The sequence below is a fragment of the Orycteropus afer genome, unplaced genomic scaffold (assembly GCF_000298275.1).
Source record: "Orycteropus afer afer isolate SDZICR_OR568_19922 unplaced genomic scaffold, OryAfe1.0 scaffold00083, whole genome shotgun sequence".
NCBI classification, from domain to species: domain Eukaryota; kingdom Metazoa; phylum Chordata; class Mammalia; order Tubulidentata; family Orycteropodidae; genus Orycteropus; species Orycteropus afer.
In genome coordinates this window covers 3,514,385-3,528,310 of record NW_006921670.1, presented here as the reverse complement: position 1 = coordinate 3,528,310, position 13,926 = coordinate 3,514,385, and the positions used below count along the sequence as shown (strand labels likewise).

Sequence of the window (13,926 nt, the reverse complement as noted above, 5' to 3'; positions counted from 1 at the left end):
CTGCCTCTCAGGATTCTTGGCGGGGAGAACAGGCGGATGGTGGTGGTAACACCCAGTACCGTGCAAACCCACAATCCCTCGCGAGCTCCTCGCAGACCTCACTCAGCAGCCTCGAGGGCTTCTGGAGACAGGTGTAGACACTGGGCAGACAGGAGGGAGCCAGGCCACACTGCTCCACTGAAAGCTAACCTAGAATCCACCTGTGCAAGGACCCCTCCTTGACACCTTGGGCCCCCACAGTCCTCTTTGTAGTTCTGTGGACACCTGCTGCCTTCTGCTCTGCAGCCATGGCCTCCCCCAAGCGTACTAGGCATAGGGGCTCCCACCCACGTCATCCCGTGGGCTGTGTATCCCCACGGCAGTAATGCACACATGTGGACACAGAGGCTGAGCCGGCTCGGCTGGTCCAAAGTATTCGTGCTGTGCACCCTGTCTCTACCAGGGCTGGTCCCCAGCTGCCTCTGGGAGGCTGGGAAGTGCCCTGTGTCTTTGGCTGCCCCAGCTCACGACGCCCTGGCTGACCCCAGATGACAGGAGAGATGACACAGCTCCCCAAGTCAAGTTCTGTTTCCTGGAGGTCACAGGGTGAGGAATCGCAGCATCTGCTGGAGACCCTCTCTCCTTCCGGACCGCCACAGCCACCCAACCCCTGGGCAAGCACTCAGGGCGCCAGACAAATGCAGGGACAGTGCTCAGCCCTTCAGAGGCCACAGAGGTATCCCCTGAGCACCCGGGAACCAGCTTCCCATGGGACACGTGCACAAGGAGCAACACACGGTCAGGGAGACAGCCCTGGGGGGATTCTCTGTTCCACCACCTCGGTAGGGAGCCCAAGGGCCAGCAGGGGCCGCGGCAGGGGGCCGAGAGAGAGGCAGGGCGGCCCCAGCTTGAGGGGAACAGGCCCTTGCTTGCAGCAGAGTCGGGGGTTCTTAGAGCAGTGTGACCCAAGGCTGGCGAGGGCTGGAAGAGCAGGCACGGTGCAGTCCACGCCGGGCGCTGCCTCACTGCCACTGGCTGCCTGAGTGACCCTGGCCTCTTCCCCATCATGGATTGGAGAAGCCCTACTAGCAAGGCTGTACAGAGAACCGAGAGGGGTCTGTAGGTGACAGCCCCAGTGTTCCGTGGGAATTTGCACTTGCCCTATGACTTAGCCAAACCTTCTCAGAACGCCCCCTCTATCCCCTAGTCTATCCTTCCCCTCATGCCTGTCTCTGGTGCCCATGGACTTCCTCTTTATCTCATCTTTCCATCTGGGGCTGCTTCTGTCTCCTGGGCACACAGCAGGTGCTCAATGAATGCTGGATGACGTAATGAATAAATGCAGGCACCTCCTGGCCACCACCCTCTGGACCCCTGCTGGGCACATGCCCTTGGACACACTCGCATACACACAGAGACACCCCCCAAATGCCTTGCTGCCCCCATTCCACCTCAAGCCCCCTAGAACTCAGTAGGACAACTTCGAGGCTGAAGAGGCACTGGGTAGGGTGGCCTGGGAGGGAGCAGGGGGCTGGGTGTGGAGGGAGGGGGCACAGGTTCAGGGGGTAGGGCAGGCGGGAGCAGGCGGTCACTGTGGCTCAGTAGCCCTGTGACTGGTAGCCCTGGGGCTCGGTGTCAAAGGCGTTGGCCGGCTGCTGGTAGGTGCCGCCCATGCCGGCGGGGTCCGGCCCAGTGCTGGGCTCCACGTAGGGGGCGTAAGGCATGCTGGAGTCCTGGCTGGGGTCCATGTAGTCCTGGGAGAAGAGGGCCGAGTCGGCGCCAATCTGGTACCGCTGGAAGGCCAGCACAGCCTGGCCAGCCTGGGAGGAGCCGGCGAGGACGAGGACAGGAGGATAGGGATGGTTAGGGGAGAGACAGACAAGAGCACTGGGTTAGTAGCCGTTAGTTCACAGGACAAAGGCAATACAGGGTTAAAGAGCTCTAAAGAACCAAAGAGGAAACCAAGCTGGACCAAGGGCAAGGAATTCTGTCCTAGAAGCCCCCCTCAGGGGCCAGACACATTGTCCAGCTAGAAAAAAACTCAGTAGCACCACCCCTCCGCCAGCCCCCAAACCCAGAGGTCACTTTGGGCCACCAAAAATTCTAGGCCTTCCACTTTGGATTGTTCAAATGGCCCAAAGGCCTGTTGGCATCTCTTAAAAGCCACTCTCCCCAACCTCTCTTGTACCTAGGCATGATGTGACTAAGTTCTGGGACACTTCATTTTCTTCCTTTTATGCTCCAGAACCTGATGCCTGGAATGCAGATGTGATGGTTGGAGCTATCATTGCTATGCTGGTCCATGAGGACTCCTGGAGCCGTCATGCCAGCCTCGGGCTGCCTCCCCAGACCAAGACCTTATTTAAGTCAAGATTTCTATCACTTGTAACTAAATGTAATTCTAACCTAAACACTTGGTCAAAGAAGTTTGGGAAGCTGGGTTAAACAGAGTAAAACAGGTTTCAGAACCACAGAACTTGTCAGAGCCTTGGCTACTTGGTATATGCTGGGACTCCCCAAGGGGAAAGGAAATACGGCAAGCAACGTTAACCAACCGTCTCCAACCACAGACATCCTTGTTTCACAAAACTCACTTTGGGAAAGACTGTCTCTAGCACCCATGCATAATTAGGAAATTCTTGTTTGATAAAAGCAATTGCATTGTTATTAAGAACAATGACATGGACCACATGACCTTCATCAATAAGAATCATTACAAAAATAGCTTACAGGTTTATGGTCACAGCCTTCCCCAGGAAGCTGTTCAGCCAAGGAAATCTGCATGTGATGGAAAAATACTAATGCTCTACCCACCCCCATAGGAGCTCTGGTGTCATAGTGGTTAAAGCACTGGGCTGCTAACCAAAAGGTCGGCAGTTCAAACTCAGCAGCTGCTCTGAAGGAGAAAGATGAGGTGGTCTGCTTCTGTAAAGATCCACAACCTTGGAAACCCTATAGGGCAGTTCTACTCTGTCCCCTAGGGGTGCTGTGAGTTGGAATCGACTCAGTGGCAGTGGGTTTTTGGGGTACTCACCCCCATTTTGGAGCTGGGGAGACTGAGACCTAGAGAAGGGTGGAGCAGATTGTGAGGGTCCTGCTCCTTGCCAGGCCTGGGCCCTCCCTGTCTCCTTGCCTTTGATCAGTCTCCTACCAAGGCACTGAGTTAACCAGGGACCCCAAAGGGTCACCGGGTGAAAGCTAGGGAGAGAAGTGTGCTTAGTGTTTTATTCCAGAAAGTTCCAGAAGTCCAGTGACTAGGCATTAGTTTTTGATTTGTGCCAACTGAGGAAAGCTCTGAGGGGCAGCCTTCCCTGCGAAGTGGCTGTTTAAAGTCAAGTGCTGGGGCCTGGGAAAAGGAGACCAGGTCTAAAGGGGTTGGGCCGTGGGAAATTAGCATGGCCTACTTGGGCTTTTCCACAATGTTGCCATGAGGTCCAGACCACTGGAGGCTCTGAGAGCCAGAGCCTTGAGAAGCAGGGGAGGCAGTGAGCGCCCGTGGGAAGAAGTGAAGTCTTAGGCCCCCTTCCTGAGCCGTGGGCAAGCCCACAAAAGCATGCAGGGAATGAATGAAAGGTTTGCAGACTCACTTTCCCAGAATGCCCTGTTTCACGGTCTAGGCTCGTTTCCTGCAGGAGGCAGAGAGCTGGGCCAGGTGATCTCTGTGGACACTTCTAGGGAAAAGGCCTCTGGCTACAGGCTCCTAGTGCTGTCTTCGAGGTCACTCCTCTGCCCTTATGAGTCAAGCTCCACCTTGGCTCAAGGGACTATCAGATAGGAGCAAAGGAGGGATGTGGTCCCCTGCTGGGCTGGAGTGCCAAGGGGGGAGCTGGGTGTTCTGTTCAGAGCCCAGGGACCTGATGGACCCCTGATCCTGCTTCCCACAGAGCAGCTCCACTCCCCAACATCTCCACTGAGCAGCAAGCAGTCCGCACTAGTATGCTTCCAATGCCAGGAAGCTCACTGCCTATGAGCTCAGCCTCTAGCAAGGCTGAGGAATAGCTTTTGGGGCCTGTTTCTGTACCACCACCTCCTTGACTCCTGCGGAGGGGTCCCAAGGAGGGAACCCATGAAGAACTGGGGACCAGAGTCCTCTGGAAGAACAAGGATTCCCTCCAACATGAGAATCATACCCAAAGTAGAGACTATGGAGGTGCCCCTGAGTCCCTGGAGATAATGAATGAATGAATGAATGAATGAGCGAGCTTACATTTATTGAGCATTCCTGTGCCATGCCCTGTGCCAGGCTTTGTTTCATCCTCACTATCATCACCCTCCCATAAGATGTGGACTGAGGCTCAGAGAGGTGCAGGAGTTTGCCCAGGGTCACACAGCACATGAGAGCAGAGCAGGGCCAGGGGTCCTCTGACATCCTAAGCCAGGCTTCCCTTGGCAGCCAGTCTCCATGGGACTGTGGAAACCATCCTCATGTCATTGCCATGGATGGGTCATCACACAGTGTCCACAGCTCAGCACCTTGAACCTTCAACACCTGACAGCCTGTGTGTGGAGCCACCTCTAGCCCCTTCACAACCTGTGGCAGCTTATTCTGGGAGATGTGACATGCCACTTCTGCCTCCCCACTCCCCACCCTGCCTCAGGCTGTGGACTCCTGGGCAGGGACCCTGTCTGATTCGTTATTAGGCACAGCCAGCTGCTCAGTAAATGTTTACTGAATGAATGAACACACAGACAATACATAAAGGAGGCAATGAATGAACGAGTGGTCAGCTCCCCCAGCCAGCCTTCCACAGCCCTCCAGCCCTGGCGTCCTGGCTGTTTGGCCCTCTGGGGGTAAAGGCATTCTGGCACTAGGCCACTCCTGCAACCGGGCCCTGTGGGTCAGGGGGCCTATGGCTGTGCCGAGGCGGGGAACAGCGTGCTGTATTCCTCCTGGAAGGTAAGGTCCTTGAATCTCTGCACGGCCAGGGCTGCGGTCAGGCTCTGCCAGGAGAGAGTGGGGGTGAGGCTGGCAGAGGTGCCGGCAGGGAGGCTGGCTTCAGTGGGAGGGGCAGATGCCTGTCAGTCAAGGTCCTTCAGACCCACCCCTGGAAATGCTGGCATCTAATCACCCACCAGCCTCCATGAGCCAGCCCTGCCCCCATCTCAGGATACATGGCTCCCAAACTCCTTCCTGGAGGGCTGAGTGATCCCCACTCTGGGCACCTTCTGTGGACTGAGATCCCTTTGAGTCAGCTGGTTCTTCCCACCCAGCCTTGAGGACACCAGGGACTAGAGTGACCACAGCTGGCCTGCCAGGGGCTGAACCATAGGGTCCCTCTATACTCTGGTTCCCAATATGGTAGCAGGGGTGGCGGCAGAGAAAAACGGATATCTAAGGACCCTCAAAGAGAGAAAGAAGGCACTCCAGGGTGGGTGAGCTATGGCATGACTCTCTGGAGGGCCAAGGCCTCCTCCTTGCAGAAGGCTGGGCCAAGGACCAAGGGATGTCCCTGAGGGGTGGAAGAGCCTTTGAGATGGGAGCCTAGAACTGATGACATCAGACCTCTGCAGGTAGGAGTCAGGGCAAGGAGACAGATGCTGAGGCGGCCAGAACTGTGAGAGGGTGGGGCCAGTCTTGCTGTCAGGCTACGGGCCCTCGAGACCCCAGCGACAGAGCCTGCAAGGGTGGCCTCTGGCCAGTTGGGCCCAGAAACAGGCTTCTTTGACCCCCAAACTGTTTTTTTTTTTTTAACTGTGAATAAATCCCCGATGTGTAAAGATCAGATTTCATATAACAAGTCAGATCTCTGGTTTCCCCCTGTTTGAGCTGGCACCAGGAGCCAAGCAGAGTGGGCCTGTCCTCTTTGGGCAACAAGCACATACCACTGGCCCACCTCACCCATCCTCACCTCCTGCCTGGCCCTGTGGGTACCTGTGTTTGTGACCCCCCCACACACAGCTCCAATCTATCCCCCCACTTTTACAAATGGGCAGACTGAGGCCTGGCAGTCCTAGGTTGGGGTCCAGGTCTCCTGACCCCAGGCCTGGATTTCTTCCCAGCCTCAAATCCTTAAAGGCCTCAGCTTCCCGTCCAGCCCTCAACTTTCCTATCTGTAGAATGGGGTGACGAATACCAACCACCCAGTGAGGTCGTGGGAGTCCATGGCTCACAGGCAGGCCGCCCTGTAGGGTCTGCCATCACCAAGTGGCTGTCCTCATTAGCCACGGCAGTGGTCTGCTTCCCCAGGGAGACAGCACTACAGACTGAGAGAGGCCGGTGTGGGGGGGGCGGCAAGCAGACACCCATCCCTGTTAAGCTGAAAGGCGGTGGCCCAGGGGGCTGGACTGGGGGCAGGTGAGCGTGGTCTGGTGGCAGCGGCACTCACCCAACTGAAGATGGAGAAGAAGGAGAAGGCAATGGCGGCCCGGGCCGCGTCCGTCCCTTCGTTCAGCGGGTTGTCCTCGGGCTTGGAGACCTGCCACTGGTTGGCCAGGTAGCAGAAGCCCACGAACCAGAGAAAGGCCCAGAAGGCTGGGGGTGTCCACAGGGCCAGGCATACAGAGAGGGGGTGAGAGGGGGCAGAGAATGGGGGTGGGGCAAGGAATGGGAAGATGTTCAGAGCGGATCTCCTCCCCCGACCCCCAAAGGAAGAGGCCAAGGGGTGGGGGTAGGGGCAGGAGCAAGGAGAAGGGGCAGCGGAAACCGAGAAGTCAGTGGGGTTCAGAGGTGAGACACCACAGGGAGGAGACGGAAGCGGCCAGGAGTTACCAGGAAGGTCAGGCAGCGAGTGTGAGCGGAAGGGAGACACGCATGAGAGAGAGAGAGAGAGAGAAGGCAGTCAGCTGAGGCCAGCACGTCATCTCCCAGCTAAACTGACTGAGGCCCCCCTGCCCATTGCTGGGGCTTGCAGCTCTCTGAGGAGGAGCTGGTTCACCCCTCCCCCCGCTCTCCCCTGCCCTGCCCTACTGCAGTCCCCCAGTGAAGTAGGGAGAGAGAGGTAATGAGGAGCCTGTGGGCAAAGGGGCCCAGCTCAACCTGGGAGGGTCTGAGCCGTGACTTCTCCTACATTTGCAGCCTCACCAAGTCCTCAAGTTTGAGTGCAGGTTCCTTTGAGAGCTGATGCTGAGTAGGGAGGTCAGTAGTGAGAGCCTGTGGTCTCCCTGTGGGTGACCAAAGCTACTCAGCTAGGACCAGAGGTGTTCAGGAAGAGCTGTGCACGGGCCAAGGGTGTGGGGGCTCTGGAGGCCAGCTTGTCTCGCACAGGCACCTCTGGGAACCCCTGGTGTGCCACAGGACACAGCTGGAGAACCATATATTTAGTCTAAGCCATTTTGAACTAGAAAGAAGAGACAGAGGCCCAGAGAAGGTGGGAGATGGAGCCCAAGAGATGTGTCTATTTCAACTGTGGGCATGTGACATCTCTCCCCGTGTCAGGCAGCAGAGACTCAGGGCTGTGGAGGCAACCTACTGGAAACAGCTCTGGGTTCTGCTCTGTCCCACTGAAAGGAGTTGGCAGAGACCCTGCCCCTCCCTGGGCTTGTCCCAGCACCTGGCAATGGGGCTGCCTATGTGTTGATGAGCAAGGTGGCCCGAGGGGGCGTTCATCGGGATGGGGGTGGGGGAAGCCTGGGCCTCACTGCCTGACATCAGCCAGACTCCTCCGGAGAGACCCACACCTAAAAACAGGGGGGAGGTCCCAGCTGGAGACTCAAGACCTGACACCTCTGGCCCACATAAAGCATCCACCAATCAGATTCTGGGAGCTCTGGTAGCGTAGTGCCTAAGGCATTTGACTGCTAACCAGAAGGCTGGCGGTTCAAACCCACCAGTCACTCCTCGGAAGGAAGATGGGGCAATCTACTTCCGTAGTGATACTGCCTCGGAAATCCAAGGAGGGGTCGCTATGAGTCAGGTCCAACTCGACGGCACATAACAACAACAACAACAATCAGATTCTTGGAGCTCATGGGGGCAGAAGTCAGAACACCTAGCCAAAGGCCATTTCAGAAGGGCAAAGGTCAGCAGGTCACGTCAGCTCCCCGGCCCAGGTCCTGAGTGACAAACACCACCTGTCATAGACCTCCCTGGTCCGGCTGCGTGCCAGGGCCTGCAGAGTGACCGTTCTGCTTAGTTCTCATGGGACAACCCCCACTCGCCCCGCAGGGGCACAGAAGAGGCCACGAAAACAAGAAATAACTACTCTGATGGCACGTGGCCAGCTCCACTGTGCACTCCCCTCCCCTGCCCTCTGCGGAGCCAGGGGCTACTCTGGGGTCTCTGGCCGGCCCTGGTCCCACCCTTCCCCGCTGCCTGTTGCCAGCCTTTTACCTGGCTGTGCCTCAGTTTCCTCATCTATAAAACGGGGATAAGGTACAGCCACCTCCCAGGTCGGGTAGGATGAGCAGACCAGGGCCGGGCGGCCCTCTGCGGACTGTCTCGTGCCGAGGGGATGCCTGCTGGGGCGGGGGCTCACCTGAGACGCCGATGTCGGACAGGACGGCCTTCTTACGGTCCTTGACGCTACTGATCTGCGGGAAGTACACGTCCAGGGCCAGGTAAAGCATGCAGGTGAGGAAGGCCAGCACACCCACGGTCACGCCGTAGCTGCAGGCGCTGGAGTTACGGTTGTAGATACAGAACTCCTCGCCCTTCAAGGAGCTGTTGAGGTAGCCCTCGTTCACAATGGAGCCGAACACCACGATGGAGAAGACCTGCGAGGTGGGAGCAGCTGTGACCAGGGCGGGGCCCGGCCCGGCCCCCACCCAGCACCGGCCCTAGGGGAGCAGGAGACAGCAGCATGCCCCACCTACAGCCTGCCCCTCTGAGTCTCTTCACCCAGGATAGCCACAAGGCACGCATTTCAGAGGGGAGGCCCAGAAAGGCAAGGTAACTTGCTTGGGGTCACACAGCATGTAGGGTGGGGGTGGGAGGAGTGTCAATCGCTTCCTCCCTCAGCTGTGGGAACACAAGACCCTCCACACACAGATGTGGCCCCCTTCCCCACTCAGCAAGCTCCAGAGAGGTCTTCCTGTCATAGATTCTGTTCCTAAGGGGCTGGTGCCTGACACCAAGATTCCCTGAGGGCTGCACCCGGACTTCCAGAACAAGAGGTCCTCCCCTCACCTCCCAGGCTGACCCCTCTGGATGCTGGCACACCCTCAGCCCCACCTTGAGCTCCTGTGGTCTGTTCTGGGGTCTCGGACCCAGTCCTGGCCCCACCCTTCCCTGCTGCCTGGGCCACCGAGGCTCCCGGAAGGGGAAGGAGCATGGAGTGAAACGTCACACCAGTGACAATCCTGCTGATTATGGACACGGAGTGCAGCGTGTGCACCGCCTCATTTAACCCTCTCCACAGCCTCCGCTGTGACTTCACGTCTGGTACTCTGGTCATGTTGTCAGAAGGGACCATTCCCTGGAGAAGGAGATCACACTTGGTAAAGCAGAGGGTCAGTGAAGAAAGGGAAGACGCGCAAAGAGATGGCTTGACACAGTGGCTGTAATGATGGGCTCAAGCAAAGCAAAGATCGGGAGGCCGGGGCAGGAGCAGGCCGTGTTTTGTTGTGTTGTACATGGGGTCACTATGAGTTGGAGCCGACTCGATGGCACATACCAACAACCACTCAGCCCTCCGTGGTCAGTAAGGTGTCGGCCCAGCGTAGCTACTGAGGTCATTCCCAATGCCTCCTGTTATGGATTGAACTGTGTTTTTTAAAAAAATGTGTTATAATCTTAACCCCTATACTGTGGAGGAGGAGCTCTGGTGGCGCAGTGCCTAAGGCACTTGACTGCCAACCAGAAGGCTGGCAGTTCAAATCCTCCAGCCACTCCTCGGAAGGAAGGTTGGGCAATCTACTTCCGTAGTGATATCGCCTCGGAAACCCAAGGAGGGGTCGGTATGAGTCGGTCTGACTGGATGGCACATACCAACAACAACATACTGTGGAGGTAATCCCATCTGGGAATAGGCCTTGACTTTGTAGGGTGTGTCCTAAAACAATCATTCTTGAGATTTTTAATAAAAAGAGCAGGTTAGGCCCGGAGAGAAGCCAGCAGAGATGGGGAGGATAGATGCCACACCCATGAAGCTCACCAAGAAAACCAGGAACAGAAGTGAGGACACTCCTCAGAGCCAACAGAGAGAGGGCGAGCCTTCCCGTAGGACCGCTGCCCTGAATTCAGACTTCTAGCCTCCCAAGTGGTGAGAAAAGGAGCCTTGGTGGCCAACGGTTAAGAGATCAGCTGCTAACTGAGAGCCTGACAGTTCAAACCCACCAGCTGCTCTGCTCCCGTGAGGATACAGCTTAGGAACCCCCTGGAGCAGTTGGACTCTATCGTGTGGGTTGCTAGGAGTCAAAAATCAACTTGATGGTACCTCAAATAGCAATAAACTGTGAGAAAATAAATTTCTGTTCGTGAAAGCCACCCACTTGTGGTATTTCTTTCATAGTAGCACTAGAGAACCAAGGCACCCCAGCTTCTGAGGTTCACTCCCTTGTGTGGACCCCTCCCCTTGAGCAAGGCTGAACCTCACTCTGAGCTTGCTTCTGACAAACAGAATATGGCAAATGTGATGGGGTGTCACTTAAGATCAGGTGACAGACCGTGGCTTGTGGCTTCTGTCTTGCTTGTTCATGCTGACGGAGGCCAGCTACCTTTGAGTCTGCCCAGAGGCACCCTGAATGAAGGGCCTGGTGACCTGTTTTCAAAAATTCAGCCACAGAACAGAGCCCAGTTCTACTCTGACACACGTGAGGTCATCATGAGTCAGAATCAACTCAAAGGCAACCGGTTTATGGAGAGGCCCGTGGGGCAGGGAACTGAGAGAGGCCTCAGCCAATGCCAGCAGGAACTGAGCCCCTCAGTCCGACAGCCACAAGGAACGGAATCCTGCCAACAGCCACTAAACGAGCTTGAATGTGGATCTGCCCTCAGATGGGCCTTGAGATGAGGCCCCAGCCCCTGCCAACACCTGGACTGCAGCCCATGAGAGACTCTGAGGCAGTGGTACCCGCTCAGCTGCCACACTCCAGACTCACAGAAACTGTGAGGTAAGAAATGAGTGTTGTTTTAAGCCACTAAGTCTTGGGGTAATTTGCTACACAGCAATCGGTAACAAATACATTCAACTCATCAGCATTTTGTAGATGAGAAGGCTGAGGACCAGAGGTTGGTTAAGGTTCCTAGAGTCACACAACTGGTCAGTGGCAGAGCTGGGCTTCAAACTCAGGGGACCTGACTCTAAAGTTCAAGCCTTTTCCCTGTGCCTCTTGCCTCCAGTGAAAACATGTAAGGATGACTGGAGGTTTAGGGTCATGGGTTCGTGGGACATCACAGTTAACTGACCCGAAAACATGCTGAGTGCTTCTGTTCTACTTCCTAGTTTGTTGCATAGTATCTAGGGTCTTAAAAGTTTGCAATCAGCCATCCAAGGCGCAGGATTCTTTTATTACAAATGAGTTGAACATGCGCCTGAGGTAGGTACATCCCTTGGAGAGAATAATCATGGGAGAAAGACATGCACAGGGAGACAGTCAGGGGCAGGAATGAATGGAGGGATGGACACAGGGAAGAGGTAACTATCAGGAGGAAGTGGGAGGGGAGGTGTTGCATTGGGGTAAACTGTCAGTGTCATCAGACAACGTGTATGTGAACTGCTGTATGGAACAATTGGTCTCCATTCACCTGAAACAACAGAGGAAGAAGGAGGGTCAGGACTCGGAGAATATGGAATGTGTGACTAATGGCCTCCTTTGCCATGAGACCAGAAGAACTGCATGGTGCCCAGCTACCATTCCTGAATAGTTTGATCAAAGTTTCTATAGAAGAATCCTGATCAAAAGGGGGGAAATGTGGAACAGAATTTCAAAATCTCATGGACTCTAGACTTTCTGGAACCATGGAGGGTGGACAAACCCGAGATGATCTTTGAACCTTAAACCAAAAATATTCCTGAAGTCTCCTTAAAACCAAAAATTAGTTTAGCCAAAGTACAGGCATGTGAGTTAAACATTTACGTCAAGTAGATACACGCCCTAGAGAGAACAATCATGAGAGAAGGAAGGGCTGCTTATGCACAGGGAGACAGCTCAGGGCGCAGAAGGGTATGGAGGGATGGACACTGGGAAGAGGTAACTGTGGGGGGGAGCTGTTGCATTGTAAATTTTGGTCAATGACATGAGACAAAGTATATGTGAACTGCTGTATGAAAAAGTGAATTTACTCTGTAAATCTTCACCCAAATCAAAAAAAAAAAAAAAAAAAAAATTAGTTTAGCTTAACTATTTAAAAAATGCCTGCCTTGAGTATTCTGCTCTTTTAAGAACTATCTGTAGGGGATCAAAGTGATAACAGCACCTTGAAAGATTAGCTAGCAACCTCAGGGGTAGGGAGTTTGTGTTAATGGGGGAGGGAAGAACAACTCAGAAAAGGAGGGTTAGAATGGTTGCACAACTCAAGGAATGTCATGAATGTCACTGAATTGTACTCGTAGAAGCTGTTAACTTGGTGTATGTTTGGCTGTGTATATGTTCAACAACAACAAAATAAGTTATTAAAAGAAAAACAGACCTGAGACCAAAGAAGTGAGGCTATCCAGGCAGAGAGAGCAGCCTGGACAGGGCCTGGAGGACAGGACAGTCGGTATGACTGGGGCCTGGGCAGCATGCTGGGTCGCCAGGTGGGGAGCAACAGGAAGTCATGACTTCAAAGCAACTGCACAGGGGCTCCTGAGCTGGTACATGACAAAGCCTAGACGAGCCAGGACGACTCTGCACAACAGGAGATGGAGGTGGCACAGATGGCCAGTCTGCATGAGCCATGCACTGCATGACCCCAGGGGGTGCCACGCACACAGCCGCCGGGACCTGTGCACTGCAGCAGGTGGCCCTTGGTTCCTGAGATGCTCCTACAAAAACCCAGCAGATGGGAAATCTGAGGCCCAGACCTGGACGTTCCGGATGCCACCTACCAGCAGAACAGAAAAGCCCCCTGATGAGAGACGTCAGTCATGTCATATGGCCCTGCAGATTCAAATCTAGGCCTGCTGCTGGATGCTGGGTGGCCTAGGACAAGTGCCTCTACCTCTCTGAGCCCCAATGTGGTCCTCTATCTTCCCCTCAAGGCCGACAGGAGGATTACATACAAGTATCCAGAGCAGAGGAGTCCTTGGGTGGCTGCTAATCAAAGTGACAGCTTGAGTCCACTCACAGGCTCCTCAGAAAGGGCTGGTGATCTACTTCCGAAAAATCGGCCACTGACTGGGCCTGCCCCCTGGTCTTGGGGGACATCAAGCTCAACCGTCACAACACAGTCCATAAAAATCTTCTTCCACACCCTACTTTGGTAAGTAGTGACTGGGGTCTTAAAAGCTTTCCAGCACCCATCTAAGATGCAACTATTGGTCTCCCATCACCTGGAGCAAAGAAGAGTGAAGAAAATCAAAGTCAATATGGAAACAATGAGTCAAAGGATATGATGGACCTTGGGCACCTTCACAACCCTGAGACCAGAAGAACTAGATAGTGCCCGACTACAATGCTAACCACTTGGAAAGGGATCAAAATTGCAGACCTTGGATAGAGTGGGAGGAAAATTGTTGAACAAAACTAAAAAACACAAAAGTAACCAGAATTACTGGTCTGATAGAGACTGGCAGAACCCCCAAGACTATGGCCCTGGGTTATCCTTTGGGCCTGGAACTGGACTCACTTCCGTGGATTAGCTCACAGCCAAACAGTAGAGAGGGCTACAAACAGAATGCCTACCCCAGGGAGATGCACCCCTTGGATCAATCAACCGTGAGACATCAGAAGGGCAGCATTCGCACAGAGGGAAAGCTGGACAGACAGGCAGGCACAGATAAGAAGGGCACAGGGCAGGGTGGTCATGGGGGCGGGGAGGAGAGCTTTTTCTGGTTGAAGATTGTAATTGGGGCCATGAAACCAAATGAACTGTTGAGAGTAAAACAAATCTGCTTTGGAAATTTGCACCCAAATCACAATTAAAAA

At 54.7% G+C, this 13,926-nt stretch overlaps 1 protein-coding gene across 1 annotated transcript in view; it reads right to left on the bottom strand.

Moving 5' to 3' along the window:
- Window positions 1-1,577: 1,577 nt before the first annotated feature.
- The window catches only part of SYNGR1 (synaptogyrin 1), a 29,320-nt gene continuing 16,971 nt past the window's right edge, over window positions 1,578-13,926 (bottom strand). Inside the window, exons 2-4 of the mRNA XM_007941680.2 lie at window positions 8,394-8,631; window positions 6,306-6,451; window positions 1,578-1,799 (exon numbers count right to left, since the gene is read on the bottom strand). Of these exons, the coding sequence (XP_007939871.1) occupies window positions 1,578-1,799; window positions 6,306-6,451; window positions 8,394-8,631 (606 nt within the window). The remainder of the gene's footprint in view (window positions 1,800-6,305; window positions 6,452-8,393; window positions 8,632-13,926) is intronic.